General features: G+C 38.9%; 1 protein-coding gene and 1 long non-coding RNA gene across 6 annotated transcripts in view; one reads left to right on the plus strand and one right to left on the minus strand.

The window, feature by feature from the left end:
* INTS2 (integrator complex subunit 2) overlaps positions 1 to 20348 on the minus strand; it is a 52502-nt gene extending 32154 nt beyond the window's left edge. For 2 of the 5 annotated variants that reach the window (XM_072779711.1, XM_072779706.1), the window contains exons 1-9: positions 20235 to 20343; positions 18587 to 18893; positions 17594 to 17732; positions 15916 to 16018; positions 14308 to 14421; positions 8899 to 9029; positions 8471 to 8644; positions 6009 to 6235; positions 4245 to 4370 (exon numbers count right to left, since the gene is read on the minus strand). In XM_072779711.1, the coding sequence (XP_072635812.1) occupies positions 4245 to 4370; positions 6009 to 6235; positions 8471 to 8644; positions 8899 to 9029; positions 14308 to 14421; positions 15916 to 16018; positions 17594 to 17732; positions 18587 to 18893; positions 20235 to 20253 (1340 nt within the window). In that variant the 5' untranslated portion in view covers positions 20254 to 20343. The other 3 variants (XM_072779707.1, XM_072779709.1, XM_072779708.1) reach the window with 3 other exon arrangements.
* On the plus strand, positions 19593 to 21590 carry LOC140606402 (uncharacterized). Its single transcript, XR_012008720.1, has 3 exons — positions 19593 to 20012; positions 20264 to 20559; positions 21223 to 21590. It is a non-coding gene; the product is annotated as an uncharacterized lncRNA (long non-coding RNA).
* Positions 21591 to 21860: the final 270 nt, after the last annotated feature.

Here is a 21860-nt window from a genome sequence, read left to right on the forward strand (position 1 = left end):
TTACTCTGGAGGAAGCAGAAGCTATGGAAGTGGTGGACAGGGTTATGGAAACCAGGGCAGTGGCTATAGTGGGAGTGGCAGTTATGACAGCTATAAAAACGGAGGAGGCGGAGGCGGCTATGGCAGTGGTAGTGGAAGCAACTTTGGAGGTGGTGGAAGCTATAACGATTTTGGCAATTACAACAATCAATCCTCAAATTTTGGACCCATGAAAGGAGGAAATTTTGGAGGCAGAAGCTCTGGCCCCTATGGTGGTGGAGGCCAATACTTTGCCAAACCACAAAACCAAGGTGGCTATGGCAGTTCCAGCAGCAGCAGCAGCAGCTATGGCAGTGGCAGAAGGTTTTAATTACTGCCAGGAAACAAAGTTTAGCAGGAGAGGAGAGCCAGAGAAGTGACAGGGAAGCTACAGGTTACAACAGATTTGTGAACTCAGCCAAGCACAGTGGTGGCAGGGCCTAGCTGCTACAAAGAAGACATGTTTTTTTGTTTTTGTTTTTGTTTTTTTTTTTTAATTTATGACAGTCACACAGAGAGAGAGAGAGAGAGAGAGGCAGAGACACAGGCAGAGGGAGAACCAGGCTCCATGCACCGGGAGCCCGACGTGGGATTCGATCCTGGGTCTCCAGGATCGTGCCCTGGGCCAAAGGCAGGTGCCAAACCGCTGCGCCACCCAGGGATCCCAGAAGACATGTTTTAGACAATAGTCGTGTATGGGCAAAAAAACTCGAGGACTGTATTTGTGACTAATTGTATAACAGGTTATTTTAGTTTCTGTTCTGTGGAAAGTGTAAAGCATTCCAACAAAGGGTTTTAATGTAGATTTTTTTTTTGCACCCATGCTGTTGATTGCTAAATGTAATAGTCTGATCATGACACTGAATAAATGTGTCTTAAAAAAAAAAAAAAAAAAAAAACTTTAGCTCTCCTATTGAAAAATACAGATAGAAATACCCACCTTCCAGAAGTGATGAAGATTAGAGATAATATTTAGCAATTACTTTAGGTAAAGAGAAAAGAAAGCACTTCATTTTATTACCTGATTTCACACGCTCCTGAAACTCCAAACTACATTAAAAGGATTTTCCTAAAAGGCATAAATGCATAAGATGATGCTGAGGGACAACACAAAATGCTGGAATTGACAACACATATAGAAGAGTGGTAAATAATTTAGTAGATCCAAGAAAGCAGAATACTACACTGGCAGGAGGGAAAAGCCAATCCACTTAATACCACAGAATCGCTAAAGACCTCAGGAACTGAGAGCTCCAGGCAGTTGTGGGATGAAGACTGAAGACAAATTAAGTTTAAAAGGTCAGCAGTCTATATAAGTAGTAGACCTCCAAATCACCTCCTCCATTCTACACAAGTAGATGGTTCCCCATGCCCCAGCAGAGAGAAGACTGGAGATTTGTGTTCTGGACATGGTGAAAGAGGGAGTCTCTGAACTGAGGAACAACCAGGGCTATCTGGGACACCATTCTAAAAGTAGAATTATGTGAATAATTATACTACAGGTTTAGATCTCCTAACCTTTAACCCCTACTTTTTAAATTTTGCTTATGGGTTTTCTTATCAGGTCTTTATCCTCCACGTAAGGCAAGAGTCTCCTCTAAGAATCTGGTAAACCCAAGAGCTTCCCAAAGAGCCACCTAGGCATTAAAAGCTTCAATCTGCTTGTTAGTTTCTTACTCTTTTTTTAAAAAAAGATTTATTTATTTGAGAGAGAAGGGGGGAGGAAGGGCAGAGGAAAAGAATCTAAAGCAGACTCCCCACTGAGCACAGAACCTAATGTGGAGCTTGATCTCATGATCCTGAGATCATGACCTCAGCTGAAATCAAGAGCTGGACATTAAACTGACTGAGCCACCCAGGCACCCCTCCTACTCTTAAATATAAACAATTAAGAATGATCAAAACCCTGAGAAAAGTTTCTGACTTAAAAAATAGAGACCAAAAAAAAAAGTAAAAAAAAACCTTAGAGAAAACCAACAGTACTAACAAAACCTCTTCAATCATTATGATTGGGATGCCTAGGTGGCTCAGTGGTTGAGCATCTGCTTTTGGCTCAGGGCGTGATCCTGAAGTTCCGGGATCAAGTCCCATATCAGGCTCCTCATATGGAGCCTGCTTCCCCTGTCCCTGTTGCCTCTCTCTCTGCCTCTCTCTATGTCTCTCATGAATAAATAAATAAAATCTTAAAAAAAAATCATTATGATTAATTTCAGAGAAATCATGCCACTATGAAGCAACAGCTACCGTACGGAAGAAATATCCAGAAAACAAAAAAGAGCTCTTAGATGTCAAAAATGACAGAGAATTGGAAGCTGAAAACAAATGCTTGAAGATACAATGAGCAGTATCTTTTCAGAGTGATAAAATGTTCTAAAATTAAATTGTGGTAATGGTTGTACAACTTTGTAAATATACTTAAAACTATTGTATTATGCACTTTAAAATGGGCAAGTTTTATGGTTTTATGGTATGTAAATAGTCTCTCAACTAGGCTGTTTTGTTTTTTTTTTTTTTAAAGTAGAATAAGACAAATATATAGAAAACAGGAAAGGATAAGAAAATAAGATAATCATTTTAGGAAGTCCAATATCCAAATAAAAGAAGGTTTTGGACAGGAAAAAGTCCTATGCGGAACATTACCAACATATTAGTTTAAGAAAATTTCCTAGAGCTGAAGGACATGATGAGTTCCCAGGTTAAAATGGTTTACTGAATACCTAGGATAATAGATAAAAACAGGCATATCATCCAAAATTTTCAAAATCCTAGGGACAAAAAGCTAATCCTACCTGTCTCCATAGTTTTAAAAAACTAGGCTACACAAAAAAACAAAAATCAGAATGTCATCAGACTTCTCAATAGCAACACTACAAGTAAGAAGACAATGCAGCAAGACTTTCAAAATTCTCAAATGATATTATTTCCAACTTTAAATGATAAACCCTATGAAACTATCAATCAAGTGTCAAAGTAGAATAAAGACATTTTCAGAAATACCCGGTCTGAAAATAACTGATCTCCCACATACTCAAACTAAAGAAGCAAAATGAGAAAGCAATTAAAAAAAAAAAAAACTATGTTGGGTGCCTGGTTGGCTCAATCAGTAGAGCATGCAACTCTTGATCTTGGGATCGTAGGTTCAAGCCCCACACTGGGTGTACTTATTAAAAAATAAAATCTTAAAAAAAAAAAAAAAGAAAAAATAAGATATAAGATGTAGCAAGCAGGAGATCCAACAAAGGAGATATGAAGCAAGTCCTAAAAACAAGCGTGAAGAGCAATTTCAGGATGAGAGCTGAAAAACTCATTACAGAGGTAATGAGTTCAGAGAGTAGGAAGAGACTTCCTCAAGACAATGAAACTGACAGAATAAGAAAATAAGAAGTATGAACATCTTGAGAGTAGGTTCAGAATGGCAGAGTTTGAGGTTGCATTAATGTTAAGTGCACAGAACAAAGAGCCAATGAAAAATAACAAAATGCCAGATAATTATTAAAGTAAAAAACAAGTTTTGCAGAAGAAAAGTTATCATCTACTATATATGGCTGAGCCTCCAATAATATAATATGAACAACTACATATTTGTCAAAGCAAAATTGCAATATAACTGTTCTGGGAGAATGGGAAGATGGGAAGGATATGTAGATATGCTGGGAGAGGGAAGAGAAAAAAGAGAACTAATTCCTCACCTTTCATGTAGGAAATCAATTACTCCTAAAATTAAAAAATCAAAAATATAGCAAACACAAACGTTATTTAAAGATGTGGAAGTAAAAAACAAAAGAATCAGCTATAAGAAATTAAAGAAGTTGAAAGAAGTTGCCTTGAGGGAAAGGGAAATAGGAAGGAAGGGAATAGGGACTGCCATACAGTAGATGCTACTGACACAATTTACTAAAAGATAATACCGGGATCCCTGGGTGGCGCAGCGGTTTGGGCCTGCCTTTGGCCCAGGGCGTGATCCTGGAGACCCGGGATCGAATCCCACATCGGGCTCCCGGTGCATGGAGCCTGCTTCTCCCTCTGCCTGTGTCTCTGCCTCTCTCTCTCTCTCTCTGTGACTATCATAAATAAATTAAAATTTAAAAAAAAAAAAAAAAAGATAATACCACTGTCCATACCTAGACCATTTTTTTAGTAAGCTCCCAATTAATGCTATACAAGCATTTTAATAAATAAACAAAAGCAGACCTTCGGAAAACAGCACAATCTATGTAGTAAGGTACCTGACAAGTGTAGAAAAGGCCAGCAGCATACAAAAGGAGAGTGAAACAAAGCGAACCCCAGCTGGGGTAGCAGGAGGACGACTTGTCATCAACTGCAGCAACTGCTCAGCTTCTTCCTCAGTTGGTCTAAAAAAACGGATATATTATTAGGCTTTATTTTTCTTAAGTTGAGAGAAGAAGGAAGAAAAAAGGACATCTCAAGAGTTTAATTTTTCTGAAATAAATTCTGAGCTTTCTGATGATACCTTTCTATTTATAAAATCTTTAAAATCTTAAGTCATTAAAAGCAAAATTGCGGAGCTTACAACCAGTGCTTTTTCTCAAACACAAACACAAGCAATCCTCACTTGGCACAGTAGTGTGGGACCATAAAAATAACCATGCAAGCCAAAACTCTGCATCAGGATCATAATAATCATCAATGGGGAAAGTTAACTGTTTGTGACCTTAAAAATCTGTCAGAACATTAAAAACTTTGTCAGTCATAATGCATAAGTGAAAAAAATAGCAAATATTTATATAACTGAAAATATTACAAACATTGGGAATTCAACTATTTTCTTTGTAAAAAAATTTTGCAAGAAATAGTTTGAAAAGCCCTTGCCTTCTTCTCCTTTATATCTTATAAAGTGGAGTGAATCTCTTTCTTAAGCCTTGATGAACCATCATATCTAAGTTTGGATCTGAGATTCCTTTAATGTGGAGATTTTTGTCAGCATCATGTACTCTGGGACTTCGTTTTTTTTCCACAATGACTTTCTTCATTCATGTTGACAAGGGCACCTTCACTACGTTCATCAGCTACATATCTAGGGTTTCTCAAATGGCAGCAGTGTCAACATTTTCATGATCAGCTGTTCCATTTATGATTGGTTCAAATGCCACTTCCAGTATTACCACATTTTTTTCTTTGCTACACATTCATTTCTCGTGGCCAATTCCTTCTTTCAATTATGTTTGTCAAATGACATATGGGTTTATCACTGAGACAAGGCTACCACATAACTACACACTTTCCTGTTTGTTCACCAACTAATAGATGGGCAGTAAAGAGTCACCAACAACTTTAAAGAAATGATAGGATTAGTCACTGATCATGATGTGCATGTTATTTACATAGTGACTACTGGTTGGAAGAGCTCTGGCAAAGTTTGTACCTTATACAGTCATTTGACTAATGTATCATGGTAACTGATACATTAGTTGTTGAGAGAGTGGTCTTATTTAACTTAGCCAACACTAAAGTCGTGGTTAGTAAAATTCATACTTATCAGAGACATGCAAAGTGAGGACTGTATGTATAACAGTTGAGGACATCATTCAAAAGGATGTAGTGCAGTGACTGAACAAGAAACCTTATGCTTAATAATTACAACATAGCAATTTTAAATAATCTGTGATCTCAGTTGCAAAAGGAAACAGGAGAGATTTACTTGAACTAGCTGTGAGGGCTAGGTAAAGTATCACTCACACATCATTCACTAGAGTCTTCTCAAGCTGCGGTAAAGTCACAGGTTTTCTTTAACTGCTCTGGCTCCTCCCATATACACATAATTATATTTACAATCTGGCAAAAATAGATGGATACATCCAACCCAGGAATGTTTTTGCCTTAGGACTTCATTCTTGATATAGGCCAGCCCACTACCTAAACCTAGTAGAAAACCCAAATCCTCAGAATAAGAGGCCTTTGGCTCACTTTCTTGGGATTAGAAACAAGAAAGTAAAATGATAAAAAAGGTAAAATATCAAATTATTGAATACTTGAGTCCAGCGATCCCCATCAAAGCACAGTACAGACGTAAGAGTGCACTGGCTTTCACAACATGCTCTTCTTTCAGCCCCGAATACACAGACACATTGGGCTCCATCTCCACATCAGCTTCTTCCACAATGCGAGTACTTCTTACTGTGGGAAGAATGCCCATCAACTCCAGAAGAAGCTGCCTTCTCATTTGCCAAAGGACAGAACTACTGGTCTCTCTTTTTCTCTGTAAAAAATATGGACCACAGAAGGAATGGAAGAAAGCATAGAGTACTTATTAAGTCAAAAGAATGTTCAAATCAAACTCCTCTGTTAAACATTTGAAATTGATCCCATTTGAAAAGGCTGTCATCACTGCAACTCCAATGAGCAAAATCAAAATTCACTGACCCCTCTGAGGAATACTCTACTCACCTTAAAAACTGGATTGGCTGTACAGAAAGTACTAAATTAATGATAATTCAAGTTGTAAAATATCATTTAAATGGTACTTTCAAGTACATAATAACTAATGGAGTTATCTGTGACATAGCACAAATTACTCAGATATTGGAGATAGAATATCTTGGGTTTAAACAATAGCTTTGCCATTGATTATGTACACTTACCTCTCTGAACCCCAATTTCTTTAATGACAAGGAAGCAATTATTTTATTAATAATATATAATTCTGGAAGCTATTATAATTAGGAGTTTATAAGTCTATCACCCTCATAGTGCTTCAGGAAGGGATAGCGTCTTAGTCATCTATTACTTGGCAGAGCCTACCCCTGTGCCTGACATATAGCAAGCATTTAATATCTGTTAAATAGATGAATGAACAAAGATAATACATATGAAAGCAGTTCTAAGAACACCTGGGTGACTCAGCAGTTGAGTGTCTGCCTTTGGCCCAAGGCAGATCAAGTCCTGCATTGGGCTCCCTGCAGGGAGCCTGCTTCTCCCTCTGCCTGTGTCTCTGCCTCTCTCTCTCTGTGTCTCATATAAATAAAATCATAAAAAAAAAGAAAGAAAGAAAGCAGTTCTAAACTGTAAAGAATTAGGCAAATGTTAGTTATTTTTAGGATGTTTCTAAGTAAAATATGATAAACCTGCTTTAATAGCATTAGGCTCAAAGAAGAGAAATGTACTGCCCACAGAGGATAATTACAAACAAGATGAGCATACCAAAGTGCCTCACACAGTGCCAAACATATAGAAGGTATATAATAAATGTTAACACCCTTAGAAAGCAAAGTTTAAAATTAGTTCTCAAATGGGCCAGAAATAAGCAGAATTTGGATACAGAATATATGAGGAGCCAGCAGCATACAAAATCGCCTGAAGGACTAGGCAGTACCCATGCTACTCTAATTCACTTCAACAAGATAAAAATCAGTCTGCATAGGGTCCTTCATTGGAGCTCTAGTCACAGAGTTATCAGGAAATATTTTTTGAAAAAGTAAAGTATTTTGCAACTTAAACACTGTTCCAAAATATAATATTCATCAATGGATGAATGAACAAATATAATGTGGTATATACATAGAGTAGACTATTATTCAACATTGAAAAAGAAATCCTGATATATGCTACAAGGTGCATGGATTTTGAAAACATTATGCTAAGTAAAACACGCCAAACTCAAAAAGAGAAATACTATGTGATTCCACTTACATGAGGTACCTACAACATTCAAATTCATAGAGACAGAAAGCAGAAAGAAGCTACCGGGGGCTGGAAGGAAGGAGGAATGGGAGTTATTGTTTAATGGGTATAGAGTTTCTGTTTGAAATGATGAAAAAAGTTCTGAAAGTGAATAGTGATGGTTGCAAAATATTATGAATGCCACTGAACTAGACACTAAAAAAAGGATTAAAACAGTAAATTTCATGTCATCTATATTTTACCACTATATATATACTAAAATTACAGACTATAATAACATATTTTGATGACCTACTACAGCAGTTCTCAGGAGTCTAACCCAAAACCCTAGAGATTCCCAAAACTCTTTCAAAGGGTCCAAAGGTCAAAAACACTTCATTGAACATTACTGACCATTTCTACTCTTTTCTCACAAGTGTACAATGTCGTTTTCCAAAGGTTCTATTAAGCCAGACATTAAAGAGATTTGTAAAACTGTAGAACAGTACCACTCTTCTCACTAAATTTTTGGAAAACTTGGTTATTTTTCATTAAAAATGTGTTCACATTTAATATGGTTATTATTATTTTTAACTAAATTAAGTAAATATTTCAAAGTTTTCAGTTTTCATTTCTAATATGGTAAATAGCAACAGATAAAAGTACATAAACGAAAGTTATTGGGTACTCTCCATAATTTAAAATGTCAGGAGTTCCTGAGACTACAAGTGTGAGAACCACTGGTCTAATGACATCATTCTAAAAGTGTTTCTTCGTCTTTTACTAGTTGCCAAAATATCCTGATTCTTAACCTATAAGATTTTTAATTCCTTACCTGCTGTCCATTTCGGATAAAAGTTCCAAACCAAGTCCGGACTTTCGCGTTTGTTCCAAGAAGCAAACCACTAACAAAACAAACCAAGTCACTCACTCCATCTTCACTAGCTTCATTTTTAGTATGATCCAATGTCAAAGCCACTCCAAGGCCTGGCAAGTGACATTCTTCCACCTAACACAGCAAAGAAAACAAACTGAACTCAGTATCATAAGGAAAAGGGTTATTGCCACTTCAGAGTTTAGATGTTTTAAAGTTTCTAAAGTTTAGAAAAAGACATATCCCAAAACATAAAAACCCAGAGAAGAAGGTACTAATACATCGAATATAATTATAATTCCAAATCTCTACAAAATTCTAAAATCATCCTGGGAAAGTTCTTGATAATACAAAGGCTTTTGTCTCATAAAAATAATAAGATGTCCTACCACCATCCCTCGAACTTTGAGGGCCTGAGAAGGATTCATTTTACATAAGAAGCGTAGGGCATCTGTCCTGCGCCTTCCTCCAAGACTTTCTTCATCTTGTCGTTCTCCATTTTTTATCAGGCCCCTGCAAACTGAACATTTAACAGCCACTATTACTTTAAGCTTTCAAGTAAGATGTTAGCAACAATTTCCTCAGCCTTTGAATTAATGTGGAATAGACATTACAGAAGAAAGCAATTAGAGAATTTGAAAACACAGTAACAGAACGCTGGTCAAAATTTTAAAAAAGAGTGAAAAGAGACTTAAAAGATGATCAGTGACCTGTAGAGCAATAATATCACATAGTCAAATATAATTAAGGTACTCAGAAAGAAAAAGAAAATGGAAGACAAAAATATATGTGAAGAAATTTTTTCAACTTTGATGAAAACTATAAACACAGAAACTCAAGCAGGATAAACACAAACAAAATCATATCAAGACCCTGGAAAAGAGAAAATCTTAAAAGTAGCCAGAAAGAAAAAATAAAGTAGCCAGAGAGGAAAAAAATTAAAAAACATTATATACAGAGGAACAGAAACCAAAATTACCACAGACAACAGAATGACATCTTCAAAGAGCTAAAAGAAAATGGTAACCTAAAACTTTATACCCAGTGAAAAGTATCTTTCAAGAATGAAGAGAAAATCAGGGTTTTGTTTTGTTTTTTCAAATTAAAAAAAAGCTGGAAAGGGGCACCTTACTCAGTCTGTAGAGCATGTGACCCCTGATTTCCAGGTTAAGTTCAAGCCCCACATTGTGGGTAGAGATTACTTAAAAATAATTTTTTTTTAAGATTTTATGTATTTATTCATGAGAGACAGAGAGAGAAAGAGAAACAGAGACACAGGCAGAGGGAGAAGCAGGCTCCATGCAGGGAGCCGGATGTGGGACTCAATCCCGGGTCTCTAGGATCATACCCTGGGCCGAAGGCAGACACTAAACCACTGAGCCACCCAAGGATCCCCTAAAAATAAAATCTTTTAAAAAATAAAGATAAATAAGATAAATTTAAAAAGCTGGAAAAGTGTGTTGCCAGTAAACCTAAACTGTAAGACATGTTAAAGAAAGTTCTTCAAGGGATGCTTGGGTGGCTCAGAAGGTTAAGCGTCTGCCTTCGGCTCAGGTCATGATCCTGAATCCTGGGACCAAGCCCCACAACAGGTACCCTCTTCTGTGAGGAGTCTGTTTCTCTCTCTGCTCCTCACTCCACTCATGCTCTCTCTCTCGTGCACGCTCTCTCTCTCAAATAAATAAATTTTTAAAATTATAACAAAAAATGTTTAAATATGTTTTTTTTTTTTTTAATTTTTAAAAAAGGGAATGCCTGGGTGGTTCAGTGGTCTGCCTTTGGCTTGGGTTATGATCCTAGGGTCCTGAGATCGAGTCCTGCACTGGGCTCCCCTTGGGGAGCCTGCTTCTCCCTCTGCCAGTGTATCTGCCTCTCTGTGTCTCTCATGAATAAGTAAAATCTTAAAAAAATTTTTTAAAAGATTGAGCTCATCCTTCCATAGGATGAGGGGCCATCATTCACTAAAGAAGGAAGGAAGGAAGGAAGGAAGGAAGGGAGGGAGGGAGGGAGGGAGGGAGGGAGGGAGGGAGGGAGGGAGGGAGGAAGGAAAAAGAAAAAGAAAGAAAGAGAGAGAGAGAGAGGAAGGAAGGAAGGAAGGAAGGAAGGAAGGAAGGAAGGAAGGAAGGAAGGAAGGAAGGAAGAAAGAAAGAAAGAAAGAAAGAAAGAAAGAAAGAAAGAAAGAAAGAAAGAAAGAAAGTAAGTAAGTTAGTTCTTGAAGCTAAAGGGGAAATGTGGAGCTACAAAAAGGAATGAAGTGGGGCACCTGGGACGCTCAGTCTGTGAAGTGTCAGACCTGATTTCAGCTCAGGTCATGATCGAGTCTGAGATCAAGCCCAGATCGGGCTCCTCATTGAGCATGGAGCCACTTTAGGATTCTCCCTCTCCCACCCCCATGCTCTTGCTCTAAAATAAAATTAATGGTAAAAGCAAAAGTAGTAACAACGTATTGTGAGTCTTATAACACGTGTTGAAGTAAAATCTGTGACAAGAGTAGCACAAATGACAGGAGGGGGAAATATAAGTATATTATATTATATGTGAAGAGATATAAAATCATTAAAAGTAGGGCAGCCCCGGTGGCGCAGCGGTTTGGCGCCGCCTGCAGCCTGGGGTGTGATCCTGGAGACCTAGGATCGAGTCCCACGTCGGGCTCCCTGCATGGAGCCTGCTTCTCCCTCTCCTTCTGCCTGTGTCTCTGCCTCTCTCTCTGTGTCTATGAATAAATAAATAAAATCTTAAAAAAAAAATCATTAAAAGTAGACTGTCATAATCTAAAGATGCATACTTTATTTTTTTTATTTATTTTTACTTTTTTATTTAAGATTTTATTTATTTATTCATGGCAAACACAGAGAAAGAGGCAGAGACACAGGCAGAGGGAGAAGCAGGCTCCCTGCAAGGAGTCTGATGCTGAACTTGATCCCAGGACCCCAGGATCACAATCTGAGCTGAAAGCAGATACTCAACGACTGAGCCACCCAGGCACCCCCGAGCTCATTTATTTTTTCTTAAGTAGGGTCCACACCCAGCGTGGAACCTAACAAAAGGCTTGAACCCACAACCCTGAGATCAAGACCTGAGCTGACATCAAGAGCTGGAAGCTTGGGGCAATGGGTGGCTAAGTCAAGTGACTGGCTCTTGATTTCAGGTCAGGTCATGATCTCTGCGTTGTGGAATCAAGCCCTGCCTGGGCTCAAAGCTCAGCTCCAAGTCTGCTTGTCCCTCTTCCTCTGCTCCTCCCCCAAATCACACTCACTTACGTTCTCTTGTGCACTCTCACTCTCTCAAATAATCTTTTTTTTTTAAAGGCTTACACTTAAAAAATAAAAAATAAATAAAAAAATAAAAAGTCTTACACTTAACTGACTGAACCACCCAGGTGCCCCAAAGATGCATACTTTAAACCCAACAACAATAATGAAGAAAAAAAAATGCAAAGAAAAAAATTAAGCAGGGATCCCTGGGTGGCGCAGCGGTTTAGCGCCTGCCTTTGGCCCAGGGCGCGATCCTGGAGACCCGGGATCGAATCCCACATTGGGCTCCCGGTGAATGGAGCCTGCTTCTCCCTCTGCCTGTGTCTCTGCCTCTCTCTCTCTCTCTCTCTCTCTTTCTCTCTCTGTGACTATCATACATAAATAAATAAAAATTAAAAAAAAAAGAAAAAAGAAAAAAATTAAGCAAAGACATATAGCTAATATGACAGTAGTGGAGATAAAATGGAATCCTAAAAATTTCAATCCAAATGAAGAAAGGAAAAGGAAAAGAGGAAAAAGGAAACAAATAGAAAACAAATAGTAAGATGATACACTTAAATCTAACAACGACAATAATCACATTAAATGGCCTATGCAAATGGTCTAAACACTCCAATTAAAAAGCAGATACTGGGGCAGCCCAGGTGGCTCAGCGGTTTAGGGCCTCCCTTCGGCCCAGGATGTGACCCAGGGACCCGGGATCAAGTCCCACATTGGCCTCCCTGCATGGGGCCTGCTTCTGCCTGTGTCTCTGCCTCTCTCTCTCTCTCTCAAGAATAAATAAATAAATAAAATATTAAAAAAAAAAAAAAGCAGAGACTGTTGAGACGCTTGGGTGGCTCAGCAGTTGGACATCTGCCTTCAGCTCAGGGCATGATCTCAGAGTTGTGGGACTGAGTCCCACATCGGGCTCCCTGCGGGGAGCCTGCTTCTCCCTCTGCCTATGTCTCTGCCTTCTCTCTGTGTCTCTCATGAATAAATAAATAAAATCTTAAAAAAAAAAAAAAAAAAGCAGAGACTGTAAATTTAAAAAAAAAAAGATTCAACTACACTTGTCTACAAGAAACCTACTGAAAGATACAGATTTTTCAAAAACATGGATACACACCATGCAAAGACTAATTGTAAGCTGCTATGGCTCTGCTAATAAAGTAGACTTCAAAAGAAAATATATTACCCAGGTATAAAGGAGGACATATCATAATGAAAAAGAAAAAAGCTCAACTCATCATAAGATATAACAATCCTAAATGTACATGGACCCAATCAGAGCTTCAAAATTAATGAAGTAAAAACTGACAAAATGAAAGGAGAAATAGACAAAGCCACAATTCTGTTTGGAGACATCACCACTCTTCTCTCAGGAACCGATAGAACATGGAGACAGAAAATGAGCAATGGCACAGTTGTCAGAAAGACTTTTACATGTTATGATATTCAGTAAGCCTCTTAGAAAAGTATGGGAAGAAAATTTAAAAAAAAGAAATGTATGGGAAATATTATTAATACCTCATTTTATAGAATAGTATCTTGATGAAGATTACCCGAAAAGCAAGTGACAAAATTAAAAATCATGACTACCAGATCCAGTGCTTTTTCCTCTTCAGCTCCCAATTCACAACTTTGTTCAATAAATGTTTTTATTTTTTATATCACACAGACCCAAACAATAATCTTCAATCAGTAGTAGTTTGAAATAGAGGTGAAAATTTCAGTTGATTTTTCTCAATTTCGACTTTTCTGCCAACTGACGGCAATAAGTCTAAAACACAAAGGGTTTGATTGCTGCTATTTCTGATTATATATATCTTGTCCTGCACTCTATTTCACAGATGTATGTCTTCTTCTCCTTGCTCCATGAGCACAGGATTATAGCTTGTAGTTGTTGTTTTTTTTACTGTCCTATTATAGCACTGATGATGAATGGCAAAAAAAATTACTTTTTTGCACACTCACCGTACAGAAATTTGTAATCTCAAAACAATTTTGAAATCTCCTCAACTCAATATATCTACAATGAATACTCACTAATAAACTTTCCAAAGATAAAATCTCAAATGAGGGATCCCTGGGTGGCGCAGCGGTTTAGCGCCTGCCTTTGGCCCAGGGCGTGATCCTGGAGACCCAGGATCGAATCCCACGTCGGGCTCCCGGTGTATGGAGCCTGCTTCTCCCTCTGCCTATGTCTCTGCCTCTCTCTCTCTCTCTGTTTGTGTGACTATCATAAATAAATAAAAATTAAAAAAAAAAATCTCGGGATCCCTGGGTGGCGCAGCAGTTTGGCACCTGCCTTTGGCCCAGGGCGCGATCCTGGAGACCCGGAATCGAATCCCACGTCGGGCTCCCGGTGCATGGAGACTGGTTCTCCCTCTGCCTGTGTCTCTGCCTCTCTCTCTCTCTCTGTGACTATCATAAATAAATAAAAATTAAAAAAAAAAAAATCTCAAATGAAAGTACATAAATATTTCTTCTTAGCTCAAAAAAGCAGGTCCTGCATCTGCCCAAGCAAATCACTTCAATATCCTGTTTTAAAATTATATTTACCTTCATTAAAACTATCAGGAACATTGGCCACCAAGAGACATAAGAACCAAGCACCATTTCTAACATGTAGCAAAGCTTCAGCTACATCCACTATAGGAAGCAGGGAAGGGAGCTCTATAAGAAAACAAAATCAATGTTACTACTAAAGAGTGATATTTCATTATATTATATACAAGCATTTTTTGACATTTCACAGATGTCATTTGAAAGCAATTAAGGGGGACAGCCTGGGTGGCTGAGCAGTGTAGCGCCACCTTTTTGGCCCAGGGTGTGATCCTGGAGACCCTGGATCGAGTCCCACGTCAGGCTCCCTGCATGGAGCCTGCTTCTCCCACTGCCTGCGTCTCTGCCTCTCTGTATCTCTGTGTGTCTCATGAATAAATAAATAAAATCCTTAAAAAAAAAAAAAAAAAACAATTAAGGTACTTTCTTTTCATAGTCTAGAGCTGAACTGTCCAGTTGGAATAGCCACCAGCCACATGTAGCTATTTAAATTTAAATTAATCTCGATAGAGCATGCAACTCTTGATATCAGGGTTGTAAATTCGGGCCCCACACTGGGTGCAAAGATAACTTAAAAATAAAATCTTTTAAAAAAATAAATAAATGAGGGCTCCTGGGTGGCTCAGTTGGTTAAGGATCTGCCTTCAGCTCAGGTCATAATCTCAGGGTCAGCAAAGGGCCAGTTCTCCCTTTCTCTCTGCTGCTCCCTCTGCTGGTGCACTCTCTGTCCCCACCCACCCCCCCACCCCCCCACTGACCCCCCCCCGTCAATTAAATAAATAAAATCTTTTGAATAAGTGAATAAATTAAAATTAATTCAAATTAAATAAAATTTAAAATAGTTCAGTCTTGTTAATCACATTTCAAGTAATCTACAACCATGTATGGCTAGTGGCTACTGCACGGGAAAGTACAACATGCAGGGCACCTGGGTGGCTCAGTCAGTTAAGTGTCTGCCTTCAGCTCAGGTCATGATCTCAGGGTCCTGGGATCAAGCCCATGGTAGGCTCCCTGCTTAGTAGGGGAGTCTGCTTTTCCCTCTCCCTCTGCCTTGACCCCCTGCTCATGTTCTTTCTATCTCTCTCATGTTCTCTCTCTCGCTCTCAAATAAATAAATAAAATCTTTAAAAAAAAAGTACAACATGCAATACTGCCACTGATACACTGGACAATGCTGGTCAAAGTGATTTTCATGAAAATCTTTGCATTTTTATGCATCCTCTACTATTCTGATCCAATCACTCAAAGTTAATAATCTGAAATATTTTAATCCCCCCACAGGTATTATCTTATCTTTAAATAAAATTGGGATTATATTCCACTTATCATTTTACCCTTTGCTTTTTCCATTTACAGGTTATGACCATTTTCAAAAAAAATCATTAAATTCCTTCAAATTCACTTGGTGATGGCTGTATAACATGCCATACTATGGAAATAATACAATACTTAATCACTGTCCTGCTACTAGCACGTTAAGTGCATTTTTATAAGATACATAAAATATTTATATAAAATAACACAATATTCCAAGTTAAAAAGTTACACAGAATCATTGAACAAGAAAGTATGTATTCTAATGTATCTTAGCAGTCATTATACTACCTGCTTGTAAAATACAAAGTACATCTGCAGCTTCCTCCAAATAGACTGGACTCTCAAATAGCTCAGATGACTTAAAAAAAAATTCTCCACTGGACTCAGACACCTTAAAAAAGAAAACAAAAAAACAAAAAAGAAATGATGAACTCTATTAATTTTGGATAATATACTAAATCCCTTACTATTTTTATAATTACTCATTGAGCTTACAGACCATGTTTCTAAATATGCCATTAATATACTGCAGCACAATATGCATTATTTGATATATTTGAGCCAACTTAATCATAGTCACTTACTGTTCAGACATAGCAATATGAGTGTCAATAATGTATTTCTATATAAATATTTGGAGACATCTGGAATTAAAGATAAGACAAGCCAAACAAATGAAGTAGGAATGTCACCTACAAAAGTTATAGCTAAAAAAAAAAAAAAAAAAAAGCAAGAAATGGTAAACTTGAAGGAGTATAATAACTATAAATTATGTTCAAATGCAAATGAACTGTAGGGAAAACAAAATATAAAAATGTAGATCGATATTAGTACCTACTAACTTTTTAAAAAATCTCATACAGTAGTTTATCACACTTCCCATTTGCTAGAGTTCTGAACTGAAAAATTGGAAACCTAAGGAGAACAGTCACTTATTTCACTAGCGTAATCAAGCTAGGAATTAAGAAAAAGATAGAAGAAAAATATTGACTGAAATTAAATCTATCAGTATAGTACAAAAGAGTAGAAAGAAATAATTGTAATAGAAAAACATTTTTTATAAGATTTGTAATATATATACTGGAATTTTAAAAATTAATTTTTAAAAATAAAGATTTCTAATATATCCTAAAGACTATCCAAAACTGACTGACTGCGTCCCCCAACCATCACTAGTATTTTCTTTGGAAACAGAATTTAGAATTGTTCGGTCCGCAGTTTATAAAACTAAACTTTATTTATTATAAATTAACTGACCTTGAGATTCTAACAGTAAATAACTTTTGCCTCTGAAACTCTAGGCTTAATAATATAAGCCATCTTAATACAAAAATCCAGCTTAATTCTTTTTATAGTAGACCCCTGACATGCACAAATTTAGAGTTTCAATTAATCATAATTACCCAGAGGTCCATGAACTCAGTAATCTATCGTTTTGCTGACATGTGAAGTTGAATAGCCTTCATTGTGAGCAATTCAGTCATCTAGTGAATAAGGCTACTCAATGATTCAACCAATTCAGCTTTGATATTCCCTCTTCACCGTTATGTGAGATAATTAATGCCCATTCAGTGTCTAAAGGAATCACATGCATTTTTCAGTTGTGCTTTATAATATTTTATGAAGGAAATTATATCCTATAAAGATATAAAATTTGGTAATTTGTAGAAATCTTGAGCTATGTACTCTTCTAATATCAAGAAGCCATTGTGTGGAATCCATACAGAAAAAAATCTCTACAACAGAAAATGAAGACTAGGTATAAATGAGAGAAAACAGTAATTAGAGAAAGAAAATCTTTCAGGCAGGCATTTAATATTCTTTTAAGCCTTTCTAAGGAAAATACTTTCAAAACAAATAGAAATACATGTAAGAGACTGCAACCTGCCTGTCTGCTAATCTCTGCTTCTACTATGTGTAGACAACAAATCATGCATATTTTGAGATGTGATTAAAATAAATGCACCTTGTTCATTATTGCCAACAGTTCACTAAGCACAAGACGCAATCGACGAGGTGAATCACTGTGTTCAAACTCCAATGTCAATCCATGCTGAAGCTGGGATACCAGGATGCTCTCTCCACTGCCTCCTCCAAGTTTATGCCTAATAAAGCAGAAATGTGTAAAAACCACAATGGTAAGAACACTGACATAAAAATAACATAAAATTATCTTTTGTTGAAATAATCTACAAACGAATGTATGAATTCTTTTCATACATTTCATGAGTGTATTATTTTTGAAACACTATTTAGTTTGCCTATTTCAGGGATTCACAACCTATATATAAAGACTCAACTAACAGTTAACACCCACTTCAATGAACAAGAATGGCTCACTACTAGAGTCGCAATGGGCAGGGAAGAACTGAACAACTGTCCAGAATTTTGTGAAATCAATGTAAGCTAAAAAGGCTTTGGGGTGCCTGGGTGGCTCAGTACGTCAAGCATCTGCCTTTGGCTCAGGTCAGGATCCTGGTGTCCTGGGATAAAGTCCTGCATCTGGCTCCCTGCTCAGTGGGGAGTCTGCTTCTCCCTCTCCCTCTTGTCCTCTTGCTTCCCTGCTTGTCCTCTCTGTCAAATAAATAGATAAAAATCTTAAAAAAAAAAAAAAAAGCCTTCTGAGTGATTCCAATAATTATTCTATTCTAGGGGAACTTACCCTACCCACTTCCCACTGAGAGTAATCGACCTAATCAGTTTAGTATGAATACGACAGTGTATCTGGCCAAACTCCTCTACACATTTTAGAATATGGAATTCAAAAGATCCTGGAATTTTAACTATACATAGAAAAGAACTACGTAATATGCTCTCCAAAGTTTAGATTCTCAATCTTTTCTGGGAGAGTGCATCCAATAAAAAAAAAAAAATCGTAAAAGTTCCCAAGATATATTTGATTCTCTCTTCTTTGGCATATCTAAGTAAATCCCAGTCCACATATTATATAACACATTACCTAAGCTGCTGTTCTTTGCTGGCATCCTGTTCTAAAGCATGAAAGTCCACAGACAACAATGCAACAATGGAGTTGACAGCTTCCACTCCAGAGAGAAGACGAAGGATCAGTTTTTTATCCTGAGCCCAGCTTTGGCTCTGGTCAGCAGGAGCACAAAGCGCCATCCGCACCAAGCAAGGCAGGAGAAGTCTTAATTCTGGATCACTTAGAGATGCCAACCGAACAACATCCACCTTCTGCATTGCCTCAAAAGCAAAAGGGCTGACAAACTGAAGATTTGTACACTCAGCCATTATCACTGTTGATCCTATTAAAAAAAAAAAAAAGAAAGAAAGAAAGTAGGTTTAACTCCTATATGTATGAATGCTCCTCTTTTTAAATACCCTGAGAAAAGTGGTGTATCTTTAATAGGCCCCTATGCTGGCTATGTTTCTGGCACAAAGGTTCCCTGTTTTTACTCCCATCTAAAAAATGATAAAGAAAAATACATATATTAATAATTAATTAATTTTTAAAAATGATAAAGAAAAGAGAATACAGTAATATCTCCTCCAGCCCTAGAGATCTTCTGTTCTAGTACTTATTTTGCAAAGGAGAAATATAAAGCCCAGAGAGATTAAGTAACAGGCATACAGTGATAACTAACTAGTGGCAAAATCCAAGGCTGAACCCTCATCTGCTAAATCTCAGTCCAAGACTTTCTCCACAGCCTCAATCAACTGAGCACTACAATGCAAATAAAAGTGCGGAGTACTGTTAAGAATGCCCCTCTTCTGTACGTCTTTAGTTTCTTCTGCCTACCCAACAAATGCAAAAAAAAAAAACAAAAACAAAAAAAAAAACTGTCAGGCTTCTCTTTCTCACCCTCCACAAGTCAATGGAAGCTAAATCTCCTCACTTGCCACATGCAATGCCAGATTCAACATTCTGGAGGCCGTAACATTATCTTAATGTCCCTGTGCTCCTTTGGGAAAAAAAAACAAACAGCTGTGGAGGTGCAATTAGCTATGGGAGAAAGACGAGTTCCACTTGGGCACTTCTCTGTCTTCGCTAATCATCAGAAGGGAGGGGGGAAAAAAAAGGCAGAGAGCGGGTAGCCAAAGTCATCCCCTCTAAAAAACCACAAACTCGCCAAAATCGTGGGTTAACAGAGTCGTGGGCAGAAACGTTACTTTGTTTTGAAGCAAGCGGAGCTGGCCTTTTAACGGAGGGGCGGGCTGAGCAAGCAGAGGCGCCAAGCCCCGTGTGTGCTCACAGGGCTCGCCCGCAGCGTGAGGAGAACCAACCAGTCCCTCTGGCGGAGAGAGGCAAGGCCAGTGACCGACGTGGAACCCGGAACGCGCTCAGGCCTGAGAGGCGGAAGCTTCATACCTTAAGATTCACCCTCCAACCTCCCGGGACCAAACCAGGATTCCGCGCCCTAGAGGTGGGACGCCGTAGAAATCCAGAGCGCGATCCCGGGTTGGGCCTAGGCGAAAACCCCGATTCGCCACCCCGAGCTGTGCCCTGAGTCGACCCAGACACCGGCAAACCCAGACGCCGGGACCAACGGGGTCGGCAGCGCGCTAGGCTGCATGGGGACACAGCACAAGCACAAAGGCAGAACCCGCTCTGAAGGGAGGGGGACGCGGAGGGGGGCTGTTTCAACCTGCACCCAGCACCTTCATTCATCCCCAGCGTAGGGCTCCCGTCGGCCACCGTACTGGACTGAGGGGACCGCTGGCTGCGAAAGGAAACCCAGAGGCGTCGGCGTCGCGGCGACGGTGCGCGTGCGCGTGCGCGTGCGCGGCCCCACCCCTTCCTCCCCGCCGTTGCCCCGCGTAACTACATCCCCTCCCTCGTTGACAACGGAGCTTCCAGGGTCTTCGGCGAAGCGCGCCCGCCGTCTGTGTCCCTTTTCGATTGAGCGCTTAAGCTCCTCCAAGCTGAAGTTTCGCTACCCCAGGATTTTTGTAGCACTTGAATGAAGCCAAGTAGGTAAAAGAAATGTTAAAATGGCTTACACTGTTCTTTGACCGGAACATTAATGGAATCAGGCTGTGCTCCTCTTTCCATCTCTGCCTGTGCCCTCCGAGCACCGAAGTTCCAGAATCCCAGCATGTATAGGCGAATGCAAATTCAGTCTCTTCCTGAGCTTGCTTAGGCTCTTGACCTCACACCTTCAGGGTGGCAAGTTAAACACCTTAATTTCAGGGATCTGTACTTTACGGTCAAAGGTTGGGGGAATGGGAAAAATGGGGGAGGGGGAGGTACAGACTTCTAGTTACGGAATGAATAACTCCCATACAACATAGAAATTATAGTCAGCGGTATTATAATAGAGGGTAGCTGCACTTGTGGAGAGCAGCATACAGCATAACATACAGAATTGCCCGATCCCTATATGGGGACACCAGAAACTAATGTAACATTGTGCGTCATCTGTAGTTCAATTTAAAAACAAAAACCAAACACTTAGGGCCCATAGATCCTTAGAAAGTGATGGGTGGAGTTTTTGGAATTCTCTGGAACCTGCAAAAGTGTGAGTGCTTGGCACTTCTGGAAAAAGGGTCCAAACTTGGAACAACCTCTCAAATGGAGTGTTAAGCATCCAGAAAAGATTAACTAATCTCTCTATATTTTCATTTTATTTCTAGTTCCTGGTTCAATCAGTGTGCATTTAGCACCTTCTGTTTACCAGATACCGTGCTACAAGCTGGAAACAAATATCTTACAGAGCTAGAACTTCATACCATATAGTTTCCAAGGCTTTCACAGAGTGATAATCTTCTAATAAAGTGTGCTTTCAGCATTAAAAATCAGCAAAGGAGGGATCCCTGGGTGGCGGAGCGGTTTAGCGCCTACCTTTGGCCCAGGGCGCGATCCTGGAGACCCAGGATCGAATCCCACGTCGGGCTCCCAGTGCATGGAGCCTGCTTCTCCCTCTGCCTGTGTCTCTGCCTCTCTCTCTCTGTGACTATCATAAATAAATAAAAATTTTAAAAAAATCAGCAAAGGAAGAAAACTAACATGTGTTGCAATGTTTCTCAAACTTTTTTCCACCTACAATAATACATTTCACATTGTGATCTAGGACATATATGCATGTATACCCACTTTTTTTTTTTAAGATTTTTTTTGGGGGGGCAGCCCCTGGGGCGCAGCGGTTTAGCGCCGCCTGCAGCCTGGGGTGTGATCCTGGAGACCCGGGATCGAGTCCCACTTGGGCTCCTTGCATGGAGCCTGCTTCTCCCTCTGCCTGTGTCTCTGCCTCTCTCTCTCTCTCTCTCTGTGT

This window comes from Canis lupus, chromosome 16, assembly GCF_048164855.1.
Source record: "Canis lupus baileyi chromosome 16, mCanLup2.hap1, whole genome shotgun sequence".
Lineage (NCBI taxonomy): Eukaryota > Metazoa > Chordata > Mammalia > Carnivora > Canidae > Canis > Canis lupus.